Source organism: Physella acuta, unplaced genomic scaffold (genome assembly GCF_028476545.2).
Source record: "Physella acuta isolate Inbredline_101_S28 unplaced genomic scaffold, ASM2847654v3 ptg001082l, whole genome shotgun sequence".
NCBI lineage: Eukaryota > Metazoa > Mollusca > Gastropoda > Physidae > Physella > Physella acuta.
In genome coordinates, this window is record NW_026732599.1 from 93,627 (window position 1) to 107,375 (window position 13,749).

Genomic DNA, 13,749 nt, shown 5'->3' on the forward strand with positions numbered 1-13,749 from the left:
GGAGGGGTGCAAATCGAAAATTTGAGGGGGGGGGAGGGTGCAAATCGAAAGTTTTGTCCCCGGGTGACGGGAAGGGTCGCTACGCCTCTGGAAGGAGTTTGTAGATTTAAAATAGGTGGTGCCCGCCACCCTACCGATTTTTTAGAATGTGCTCTAGAGTAAAAAAAAAGATTGGGAACCCCTGGATTACAATAACAAAACGCATAATTTATTATTTAACTTTTACCTTGTTAGAAGAATTCAGAGTCACTTTTTATGAATACAGAATTTAATTGTTGATTTGATGAGGTGTTATATAAGTCCTCTACGGGAATAGTAAGGAGCCTTGGGTATTAGGCTTCGGGTAGATTTGTTTTAAAAGTTTTTATTGACAACATTGTTTTATAATAAACTTCTATTAATCTATGGGTTTTTTTTCAATTACTTTCTGTTATAAATGAAGTGTCAATATATACTATTGTACATGGCAGGTCATACTAAAATCAAACCGCGGCAATCAATAAGAGTAAAATAAAAACATCACTCTGATGCACACGTCTAAAAGATGCGCAGAACTGAAATGTTAGTGCGCAAGCAAGACTGGTGCGCACTCAACATAGCAGGCGCAGAATGAACTTGGGTAGACTTGAAACTCTCTAACCGAATGCTTCTTAAAAACAAACTACTGCAAATAAATAATTTGCATGACGTCACCTTCCTTCCGTCTTATTACGGTAAGACTTAAAGTTTATTCAATTTTTTAAAGGTGGTTTGTATTTTTTTTTTCGTATTAAAATGGATTTAAACTTAAATTTCAAGCCTAGAAATACTATTTTCAATCCGCTCAGTACTTTAGTTATATTTTGAAATTTCTTATATTAGTTTGAAATTCATCAAAATAGACCACCCCAAATTATGGATGTTTAGTTGAACGCGTTCTTATGGTTGCAAAAGGCCTCTGCGTCTCTGGTGGTCTTAGCAATATTTTGATATGGGGTCTGCGGTTGTTAAACCGTTGACACGAAGACGCGGCAAGATCAAATCAGACGACCCAGTCGCCAAGAACGCAAACGTTAACCAGGTGGAGAATGTTGGTAACTGCGAACCCCATGTTAACTTCAAGGTGGATACTTTGGCCGACCCTGTTTCAAACCTTTGCAAGCCTGTCAGTGTAAAATCAAGTCATGTAGATGCAGGAGACACTCAGCCTAGCCCTGTGGTGTACCGTACAGAAGGACCAACCCAGTACGATAGCGACGAGGAACCCTATCCGATCTTGTTAGCCAAAGCAGAAAACACGAACACAAATGTAGCTGTTGATGTTAGAGAGAACTCCCGAGTCGACGCAGTTTCACGGAACAGTGACATCAGTTCGAAGGAAAGTATAAGATATGTGCCACATCTGCCTCTAGAACCAAGAAAACATCCTCCGGTATCAATCGATTCTCGGAGATTTAAAGGAATTTCATGTCTGTTTAAAAGCTCCAACACTGTAACCTGTCCGTCTTTTCGGACGTTTCGTAAAAATGCCGAGAACAAAGCCAACGAGAACGTCGAGACCACACCAGCGACTGCCGTGGGAGAAGATGAAGCGACGAAACCTGAGGTAAATTTAGAAGAGAAAGATGTGTGTTGTGATGCCCGTACCCCCTCTCCCGAGTATGACGTGCTTGAGGTTGTCGAAACGAATCCTCGCATGCTAGAAAAATCGGTACCGTCACCCACACACTCCTCAGCTGAAAACCACAACGGTATGTGTAAATCACCCCACACAAACGAAGAGCTGACTTCGTTTCAACCTTCAAACCCTCATTGTGAAATATATTCATTCGTCCCCAATGTCACAACTGACCAGATAGATTCATTCGTTCCCGATGTTATAACTGACCAACCTGACCAGATAGATTCTTTCGTCCCCAATGTCAAAGTTGAACAGATAGGTTCATTTTTCCCCGATGTCATAACTGAAAAATCTGACCACAAATATTCATCTGTCCCCCATGTGATAACTGACCAGGTAGATTCATTCATTCCCGATGCCCCAACTGACCAGGTAGATTCATTCATTCCCGATGCCACACCTGACCAGTCTGAGCTAATCCCAGACACGGTGCAGACGTTTGTCCAGCCGGTCGTGTCTGAGGTGAGTTGCAACGACCAGGAGGTGGAGGACTTCCTCTCTAACTCTCGTCATCTGGGTGGTCCTCAATTGCCGGACCGTGACTCAGTCCTCTCCCAGCACGGAGACAATCAGATGCCAGACCCAAGCCCACCACCTCGGGCCGAGTACGGGTTTCAGCTTATCAAGCCAGACGAGCGAGACTCACTGAGTGAAAGCAAAGGAGAGCTGCAGCTAGATCGTGGCGAGACACTGAGCAACTCCGTGTATGTTCTACAGGGCAGGTGTGAGCTGAACCCACCCAACCCTTACACGGCCACTGTGGTTTGTTCTATAAACTCAGCTCAGCCTATCGGGGATTGTAATCTACCAAACATCGGTGATACACAAGAACTCAATCTTTCAAACATCGCTGATACACAAGAACTCAATCTTTCAAACATCGCTGATACACAAGAACTTAATCTTTCAAACATCGCTGATACACAAGAACTCAATCTTTCAAACATCGGTGATACACAAGACTATCATGCTCCAAGCATTAGTGATTCACAAGAAAAACTGGATCAGTTGGATATTATGGAAATGAAAGCAGTAAAATACGGTAACGAGGAAGATCAAGAAACGAATGGTCAGTATGGTGGTCAGTCAGAGGAAGACACGATGCAGGCTCTAAACAGTTGTGACATTGGGGAAAGTTGTTTGCCCTCTGATCAAGGGGAGATTTGTACTTTGGACCAGAGTCAAGCAGTTTATGAAGCGACCAATGGGGCAGGAGATTTTGCAGTTAATGTCCACACCGTGAAGGATGTCTGCGACCATGAAGAAAATCAACACACTACACAGGAAGAAACTTGTCCGTCGTTTGAAGAAATAGACGAGAAACGTCTTACTACAGAAGAAATAGACGAAAAACGTCTTTCCATCGATGAAGTAGATGAAAAACGTCTTCATCCAGACGACTCAAGCAGTGGGTGTGTGTCGGCCGATAACAACGACGACCTCTGCGATTCGGGCGCCGACGAAGATAAACGTGTCGATACAAAGGAGGGTGGGGCAGCCCCACGTCTCTCCTCCTCACACAACCACGCGGGCGACAACAACACACCTCATCAGTCCCATAGGCTAGGTCCCGGTGAAGCCGATGAGATGTTCCGCTACTCCAGGAGATGCAGCGACTCCAACTCCCGCTCTAGCTCGGCCAGGTCCAGCAGGTCCAGCAAGTGTAGCACGTGTAGCGAGACGGGACTGGTCGACAACCTACAGCTGACCCGCGACCTCAGCAGCTCATCGAAAAGTTCCCTCATCAAAAGCACCTCGGATTTACCCCCGTCGGTTAAAGGATCTGAACACGTGATTACCGCTGTAGAGGTCACAGCACGTGAAGGTCAAAGGTCACGGCCTGTATCAGCGAGGTCCAAAACCCCATTAATGGACAATGTTTTGCTGTGCCGGTCAGAAACTCAGAATTCTCTCTCCTCGCATTCCAGCGCCAGTCTGGTCAGGAGGTCCCCGTGTGTCGTAGAGGAAACAATAATCCCCCTCAAGTCGAGCTCCTGCAGGATGGAACTCTCTCACAGTGCCAGACAATCGCCTCGCAGCCCCAGGCCGATATCCGCTAAGTCGTACACGTCACAAGAGCAGAAACCAACCGGAATAAGATCTCGTCCGGTCTCCGCGTCTCACACGACCCCGCCGGTCATCCCGGTGCCTCAGATAGCCGGCACCCGGCTCCCACCTTTGAACCTGCCGGGTAAGAAAACATCCCGGCCAACTTCCGGCAAACAGACGCTCTCCAAGTCGGAAGTTCTGCTGCCCAATGCCCGGCCCAGCTCTGGTCAACTCAGCTGCACACAATTTGCCGGTCTCTCCCGATGTACGCCCGGAAATATCCGGCCCAAGTCTTGTCATGACGGGAAAACGTGGTCACGGCCGGAACAGTTTCCGGAAGGTTCTAACCAGGAGCTGGATCTGAACAGCGTCGTGTCAAAGTTGAGTGAGGTGAGCCTGAAGGCCGAACTACGTCACCAAGGTGAAGGTGAGCATCAAACAGACAACCAGGACAGGGATGCTGGTGAGTACTTTGTCTTACCTGGGAGGAGGGGGGGGGGGGGGGTATTTGTTTTTTATGTCGTACCTCAATATGTTTCAGCTAGTCAAGCCGGCAAACTCAACTCCATTCTAAAGCTAGCTGTTGCTACCTCGTCTCCATACTAGATCTAAATATGGCTGTTTATGTAGCTAGTACAGCTGAGAGTGCTACCACGTCTCCATATAACCCAAAGTATGGCTGTTTTGTAGCTAGTACAGGGCTGTTTATGTGGCTAGTACAGCTGAGAGTGCTACCACGTCTCCATATAACCCAAAGTATGGCTGTATGTGTAGCTAGTACAGGGCTGTTTATGTAGCTAGTACAGGGCTGTTTATGTGGCTAGTACAGCTGAGAGTGCTACCACGTCTCCATATAACCCAAAGTATGGCTGTATGTGTAACTAGTACAGGGCTGTTTATGTAGCTAGTACAGGGCTGTTTATGTAGCTAGTACAGGGCTGTTTATGTGGCTAGTACAGCTGAGAGTGCTACCACGTCTCCATATAACCCAAAGTATGGCTGTATGTGTAACTAGTACAGGGCTGTTTATGTAGCTAGTACAGGGCTGTTTATGTAACTAGTACAGGGCTGTTTATGTAGCTAGTACAGGGCTGTTTATGTAGCTAGTACAGGGCTGTTTATGTAGCTAGTACAGGGCTGTTTATGTAGCTAGTACAGGGCTGTTTATGTAGTTAGTACAGGGCTGTTTATGTAGTTAGTACAGGGCTGTTTATGTAGCTAGTACAGGGCTGTTTATGTAGCTAGTACAGGGCTGTTTATGTAGTTAGTACAGGGCTGTTTATGTAGCTAGTACAGGGCTGTTTATGTAGCTAGTACAGAGCTGTTTATGTAGCTAGTACAGGGCTGTTTATGTAGCTAGTACAGGGCTGTTTATGTAGTTAGTACAGGGCTGTTTATGTAGTTAGTACAGGGCTGTTTATGTAGCTAGTACAGGGCTGTTTATGTAGCTAGTACAGGGCTGTTTATGTAGTTAGTACAGGGCTGTTTATGTAGCTAGTACAGGGCTGTTTATGTAGCTAGTACAGAGCTGTTTATGTAGCTAGTACAGGGCTGTTTATGTAGCTAGCGCAGCCAAAAGTGCTACCTCGTCCCCATATAACCCAAAGTATGGCTGTATGTGTAGCTAGTACAGGGCTGTTTATGTAGCTAGTACAGGGCTGTTTATGTAGCTAGTACAGCCAAGAGTGCTACCTCGTCTTCATATAACCCAAAGTATGGCTGTATGTGTAGCTAGTACAGGGCTGTTTATGTAGCTAGTACAGGGCTGTTTATGTAGCTAGTACAGCCAAGAGTGCTACCTCCTCTCCATATAACCCAAAGTATGGCTGTATGTGTAGCTAGTACAGGGCTGTTTATGTAGCTAGCACAGCCAAGAGTGCTACCTCCTCTCCATATAACCCAAAGTATGGCTGTATGTGTAGCTAGTACAGGGCTGTTTATGTAGCTAGCACAGCCAAGAGTGCTACCTCCTCTCCATATAACCCAAAGTATGGCTGTATGTGTAGCTAGTACAGGGCTGTTTATGTAGCTAGTACAGGGCTGTTTATGTAACTAGTACAGGGCTGTTTATGTAGCTAGTACAGGGCTGTTTATGTAGCTAGCACAGCCAAGAGTGCTACTCAGTCTCTATATTAGCTAATTAGAAACCTAAGACAATCTTTAGCTTCATCCTACCGAAATGCTGGTCTCAGATTTACAGCTAGCCATTTCTCAACTCCTAGCCTGGCACATGTAAACACACCTCTAGATCTTATTGATGTTATTTTCACCAAGACACACACCCCTAGTTCTTATTGATGTTATTTTCACCAAGACACACACCTCTAGTTCTTATTGATGTTATTTTCACTAAGACACACACCTCTAGTTCTTATTGATGTTATTTTCACCAAGACAAACACCTCTAGTTCTTATTGACGTTATTTTCACTAAGACACACACCTCTAGTTCTTATTGATGTTATTTTCCCAAGACACACCTCTAGTTCTTATTGATGTTATTTTCGCCAATACACACCTCTAGATCTTATTGATGTTATTTTCACCAAGACACACACCTCTAGATCTTATTGATGTTATTTTCACCAAGACACATTACCCTAACATAACCCAAGTCTGACTCTAACCTTCACTTGACCATATTACTAACACTAGCCCTAACAGCAACAGAAGTGGTTTTAAATAATCGCTTCGAGGCTATATTTCTATATTTATGGTATATAAAAACACACAAGCACACCTTCATTATTACCCACGATATAAGTGTTTTGTAATTTGTGTGGATGTATGGTATGATGCCGTTCTATACAAGGTTGTCCTCATGAGTTTAAAATGGGCGCTTGACGGTTCAACCTCCAGCATTTGTGTAGTTTGTTTACAAACGGTAGCATAAGTTACGTGTGTTTTTAGGGTAGGTGAAGCAGAGTTCACATGTTCGTCTGGCCACTGCACGTAGCTGAGCTGTGTTTGCCAGGATTTGACCCAACCCTCATTTACAACCCCCCAACCCCCTCCCCATCTGATATCAGGTCCTTGTGCATCTGTCACCTTATGTTTAAATCTCACAGTTGGCCATTCTACTATAGCCTGGATTCTACATGGGTTCACTCAGTGCAAGATTTATGTACATCGACGTGTAGATACATGTAAAAAAAACAATCTAGAATGTTAAAATTAATATTATGTGTCTCAAATAAATTTACCCATCAGGTAATGGGGTAGATCAAGTAGAGTTCACCTGTGACCTGAGTGTATAAAGTGACTGTATGGTCAGTTCTATTTCTAGCCGGTTTTACTGATATTAACGTGAGTCAGGTACCCATCAGAGTAGGGCGTACTGTGGGGAACCTTATAACATAGGCTACGGTCTCCGAACTCGAGTCTGTTGTGTTAGCCGTGTGCTTTTACCACCCAACCACCGTCTAGCTTGTATATTAGACTGTACTGCCTGTCTAACATTGCTGCCAATCTCCATGTCCAGGCATTACAGAGATCGAGAGCTTCGATGTTCCCTATGAGGCCTCCTGTCCATTCAACACCTGCCTGCCCACCCCGGGGGAGGGTCCCCCACCCAAGGGAGTCACATCACCCTCACACCAGAGATTACCCATGCCGTCGGAAATATTCTGCGAGGCAGGCGACGGGCACTATCTGCACCCCACGGAGCGAGGGTCCGTCCATGACGTCATCAGCCCTTGCCGGAGCCGGACCTTCTTATCCCCGGGGGTGAGTACGGACGCCATGCGGCCCAGGTCGGGCTCGTGTGCCCCCGGTGACACCCCTCAGTGTATGACCCCGCGCTCGCCCTTGGACGGACAAAGCAGCCCGGAGCCGGCCGAGAAAAGCCGGGACCGGCTGGCCGAGTGTCAGCAGGTCCAGGGCCTGAGCATGGACCAGATCGGCAGCATCCGGCAACAGCTGTACGAGGAGGGTCTGAAGCCGGCCGAGCGGGACGGGGGCGTGGCCTTCTTCATCCCCATGACGGGGGAGGGGCTGCTCCCACAGGCCAATGGTGCCACAATATCCGAACGTCTGACCAGATCTAGAAAGTGAGTACTGACTAGCTTGATACGTTGCCATAGCAACATTTGTTCTAATTAATTATTGTATGCATGTTTTTTTTTTGAGATCACTCAGTCAGGCTTGTAGGTCACATATTTCACATGGTCCGATTAAAAATCTGACCAGATCTAGAAAGTGAGTACTGACTAGCTTGATACGTTGTCATAGCAACAGTTGGTCTAATTAATTATTCTATGCATGTTTTTTGTTTGTTTGAAATCACTCAGTTAGGCTTGTAGGTCACATATTTCACATGGTCCGATTAAAATATTTCCATATAGGCCTACCTAGGTGAAATGATAATAATATAGTCCTAGTGTAGTGATATTAATAAGGTACAGTTGAAATAACAATAGTCCCAGTGTAGTGATATGAATATGGTACGGTAAAACAATAATATAGTCTAGGTGTAGTGATAATAATGTTGCGTGACAAATTATCTTTAGAAAAAAATAACATTTGTTTAGATATAGCAAAGAGATGCATGAAATACAGGCAGGTGGGCGCTTGTACAGTCACCTGCTACCATCAATCAAACTATAACCCACAACAGCCAGTGGTGCAGGCAAGGGGGTTTAGGGGGGTTATAACCCCTCCCATGGACTCACACCCATATAATATATATATATATATATATAATATATATATATATATATATATATATATATATATATATATATATATATATATATATATATATATATATATATATATATATATATATATATATACATACATATATATATATATATACATATACATATATATATATATATATATATATATATATATATATATATATATATATATATATATATATATATATATATATATATATATATATATATATGATTTTATACATTTGGAAAAATATTTGAACCCCTCCTATGACCAATTCCTGGCTACGCCACTGACAACAGCAACCCAATTCTTACATTGTATGGGCTAAACCTGCTCTTGTACCGTGGCATACACTTACCATTGGTTTAAAACTGACTTCATTGTCCTTTGTACGTGCTGTCAGCTGATCTTGCTTAACCCGGTCCACTAGATTATAGTGGGATTATCCCAAATGTATGTTTACATTGTAGGTCGACGTTTAATTCTTTCATTAAAAAGTCTAACATTTAGATGAAATGTAGGGTAGAAAGCTCTATTACACTGTCTGACAATAACAGTTAAAATAGTAATATCAATGCTATTTGTCTGTATTTCAAAATAGCTATATTTTGTGTGAGATATTTTCTCTTGTCGAGATAATAATATAGTTTTGGTACAGAAATTATAATATAGCCTTAAAGTCTCAGTTTGGTAATACGGTATTGCAGAGGCGTAGCGACCCTTTTTGCACCCCCCCCCCTCAAGATTTCGATTTGCACTCCCCCTCAAACTTTCGATTTGCACCCCCCCCCTCAAGATTTCGATTTGCACCCCTTCAACCTTTCAATTTATTTTTCCAACCCATTTTGGCGCCCCCTAAGGTCGGCGCCCGGGGACATATGTCCCCCCGCCCCCCCCCCCCCTCGCTACGCTACTGCGGTATTGTGATAAATGTATAGTTTGAGTGTAGTGATAATATTATAGAGTTAGTATAGTGATAATAGTAGAGATCTTGTTTCAATGTGGTGATGAAAGTATACAGTATGGTTTTATCCCAGTGACCTGAAAAGTTTTAACAATCTAGTCCTGGAGCAATGACACATAGTATAGTTTCGGTATACTTATAGCAGTATAGTATAGTTTCGGTATACTTATAGCAGTATAGTATAGTTTCGGTATACTTATAGCAGTATAGTATAGTTTCGGTATACTTATAGCAGTATAGTTCCATAATAATACTATTATTTTAGCACTTGTAATACAAGTATGTTATAATAGTATCTTTTCGGTATATTTAGAATAGTATAGTTCCAATGTAGCGATAATACTATGATTTTAGCATTTGTAATAAAAGTATACTCCCAGTATATCGGTAATAATTTAGTCCTAGTGTAGTTATAACAGTATCTTTTCAGTATATTTAGAATATATAGTTACAATGTAGCAATAATACTATCTTTTTAGCATTTATAAGAAAAGTATACTATCAGTATAGCGATAATAATAGTCCTGGTGTATTGATAATAGTATCTCTTTATTATATTTAGAAAAGTATAGTTCCAATGAGCGATAATAGTATGATCTAAGCATTTTCAATTAAAGTATACTCCCAGTATATCGATAATAGTATAGTGCTGGTTTAGTGGTAAGCTAATTGTACTGAAAAAGTATAGTTACTCACTAGTAGCTGACGGTCTAGTTGAAGTAGAGTTCACTCGTTCATTTTTACATCAATTGGGGCTAGTTCTCTTCCTAAACTTATTTACTCTCTTTAGCCCATTTCAGGTAACTATCAAAACTTAGTAAGTTAGGAAAATCATAAGGGCTTCTGATCTAATCGAACACGAAAAAAATGGATTTTGTAATCGTGCGCTCTACCGCGCGGACACATCGTCATTAAAGTGAACACCTAGTGTAGTGATATCTACATATGCTCTGTGCAGTTATAAATATTCATCTACATTTTCCCCTGTTCGTGCCCAAGACACAATGTGAAGATGTAGTAGAGTTCATCTGTTTCAACGACCACGGCATACAACGTGATAGTATGGTCAGCACCATGCCTACACACCATTTGTTTCCATAACTTGGGTCAGGTACTCATCAGAGCTGGTCCTACAGGCTCAAGCACGGGATCCGAACTCGCGACGTCCAGATTAGCAGTCGTGAACTCTACCATCTCACCACACCATCCCTGTTGTAATCGTTAGGTCCTTTGTAATTGAAACTATACACTGTGTAATGATCAAAGTCGTTCAGGGTTTGTATCCAGAGGCGTAGCGAGGAGAGGGGGGGGCGGACAGGGTGACACCCGACCTCGTCACGCCACTACTTGTATCAAAATCCGAGTCTAGCGATGGTTTACGCAGTTTAACTCTAATAAGACTCATGACATGTTTGTGGTAATCTGTCCCTACCCCAGTTGCAAATGTCTCCACGTGGTCCCCGTTGGTTTTGAACCCGTGCCGTCTTGCAGGTGCGGCCTGAATTATGAAGAACGTCTGATACTTGCCAACATCAACCGACAAGTCCAGCTCCACAAGAGGAAGGAGTTTGCGGTCAAGGACATCAAAAATGTCAAGGGGGCAACTTCCGGTTCTGAGAGCACTGACCGGAACAAGCAGGATGACGACATCGATATGGACTTTGATTGCACCTTCTGACGTCACTAAACCGTGTCTTCATTTGAGATTACATTTTTACTTTAAATTCGATATATCAATGTCCATCTTTATTGCTAAAATATGAATGTATTATTTTTTTAAAACTGAGTAGAAAATCTCATAAGAACAAATGTACAAGATTTATTAAAGCCAGATCGAAGTTAAGTGGTACCATCTACTACCTGATGTCGACATGAAAATACGTGGACGTATATCCCTGGAGCTGTTTCATCATTTTCTTTTTTCATCCGTAGCTGTGGCTATGACGTTCAAGTTGGACTTTCTATTTTGTAACCGATATAAAAAAAGGGCATAGTGAATTACGAGAAGTAACTGTTTTTTGTATCCGAAGGACAAGGTCGTTTGTTTGTTTAGTTAGTTGAAGAGCTACAAACACGAGATTGATAATAATCTGGACGAATTGATTAACGTGGTTGATAGTCACGTGATGTGTAGATATTGTGATCTGGTTCAAGGGAATGAGTTTTATCTGTGTGAGTAGATACACACATCTGAATGAGATGAGGAAGGGAACAAGCGAACAGAGAACCGAACAATGAAGCGAATTTTGATGTTCTAGTGCCAGCGAAAATTGTTCGTTGACTGATTTAGAACTTGCGGGGAAAAAATGTATACGGTTGATTGTGTATACGATGTTTTGATTGGCCAGGAAGTAAAATGGGGGCGTGTCGCTAGAGGTGTAGGCCAATGAGGATCGTTGTCTTGATTAAACAGACAGGTTAAAAAAATAAACAGGCAGAAAGTATCGAAACCAAATTTTTAAAGACAGCGGCTTGTAAATCATATTTCTTCACAAAGCGGTCTCATCATACTTTTATATACAAAAAATTTTGATAAACGATTTTTATAATTTATGCTTTAGGTAAACATTGTATTTTATATATTATATTTAATACACACTTTTTTGAATCAATTGTAATGATTGCTATACTGTATTTGATTTGTACTAGTAAGGATTAGTCCTATAAATATCTTTGGGACATAGGGGGTTGGTCTTCCTAGGCACCCACAGGGGTCAAAGGTGAATCAAGATGGCGGAATTTCCAATTGTGAGCGTCTGACGTGTGCTGTACACATTGCTAAGTCCACCAATGGTGGGGGCGTGTTCTACATTGTTGTGGTTGGTCATACAAGGGGAGGAAATAAATATTTGAACCTATACACCTATGTTTATCTGATTATTTCCCCTTGTTGTCCAAATGCGTTGTTTTGTGAGTTGTTTTAAAATACAAGCATGGTGTTGGTATAGTCTCTTTAGACTCAATAGGGTCGGTATTACTTGTATTAAGCTTAAGGTTAGGGTCGGGATTAACCCCAAAGATAGGGCCGGTATTAGATTTACAGTTCGTGGCGAGGTTAAACTTACAATAAGGGTCGGGATTAGGTTTATGGTTAAGGTTGGGATTAAGTTTAGTTTAAGTGCCAGGATTTTGCAAAGAGACTGTAGAAAACACAATAAGTTCTGCTTTCATTTTAATAAGAACTGTTTTTTTATGTTGTGAACATTATTTTTACAATCAGCTAAAATCAAGATAGAACAAACTTGTCAATCTTCTTCAAATAGTTCAGTCAAATAGTTTTGTCACTGATTACATAGTTTAGTCATTCTGTAATCAGAATGTTTTGTCATTCTGTAATCACAATGTTTTGTCATTCTGTAATCACATAGTTATGTCATTCTGTAATCAGAATGTTTTGTCATTCTGTAATCACATAGTTATGTCATTCTGTAATCACAGAGTTTTCTCATCATGTAATCACATAGTTTTGTCACTCTGTAATCACAAAGTTTTGTCACTCTGTAATCACAAAGTTTTGTCACTCTGTAATCACAAAGTTTAGTCACTCTGTAATCACAACGTTTAGTCACTCTGTAATCACAAAGTTTAGTCACACTGTAGTCACAAAGTTTAGTCACTCTGTAATCACAAAGTTTAGTCACTCTGTAATCACAAAGTTTAGTCACTCTGTAATCACATAGTTTAGTCACTCTCTAATCACAAAGTTTAGTCACACTGTAGTCACAAAGTTTAGTCACTCTGTAATCACATAGTTTAGTCACTCTGTAATCACAAAGTGTAGTCACTCTGTAATCACATAGTTTAATCACTCTGTAATCACAACGTTTAGTCACACTGTAGTCACAAAGTTTAGTCACTCTGTAATCACAAAGTTTAGTCACTCTCTAATCACAAAGTTTAGTCACACTGTAGTCACAAAGTTTAGTCACTCTGTAATCACAAAGTTTTGTCACTCTGTAATCACAACGTTTAGTCACTCTGTAATCACAAAGTTTAGTCACTCTGTAATCACAAAGTTTAGTCACTCTCTAATCACAAAGTTTAGTCACTCTCTAATCACAACGTTTAGTCACTCTGTAATCACAACGTTTAGTCACTCTGTAATCACAAAGTTTAGTCATTCTGTAATCACAAAGTTTAATCACTCTGTAATCACAAAGTTTAGTCACTCTCTAATCACAAAGTTTAGTCACACTGTAGTCACAAAGTTTAGTCACTCTGTAATCACAACGTTTAGTCACTCTGTAATCACAAAGTTTAGTCACTCTGTAATCACAAAGTTTAGTCACTCTGTGATCACGTAGCTACAAGACAAACAAGATTATCTAAATCTATAATTCGCTGTCCCGTCATAAAATACAAGGAATCAATTAGAAGTTGAATCGTGATGTTTT

General features: G+C 41.5%; 1 protein-coding gene across 2 annotated transcripts; it reads left to right on the plus strand.

Moving 5' to 3' along the window:
- Window positions 1-910: 910 nt before the first annotated feature.
- LOC131955584 (uncharacterized) lies at window positions 911-12,210 on the plus strand. 2 transcript variants are annotated; one of them, XM_059319756.1, is made up of 4 exons: window positions 911-1,996; window positions 2,033-4,172; window positions 7,190-7,757; window positions 10,847-12,210. In XM_059319756.1, the coding sequence occupies exons 1-4, from the start codon at window positions 971-973 to the stop codon at window positions 11,031-11,033; spliced, it is 3,921 nt and encodes a 1,306-aa protein (XP_059175739.1). In that variant the 5' UTR covers window positions 911-970; the 3' UTR covers window positions 11,034-12,210. The 2 variants fall into 2 exon arrangements, with proteins under 2 accessions (XP_059175739.1, XP_059175738.1); XM_059319755.1 differs by having other exon boundaries at window positions 911-4,172.
- The last annotated feature ends 1,539 nt before the right edge of the window (window positions 12,211-13,749 follow it).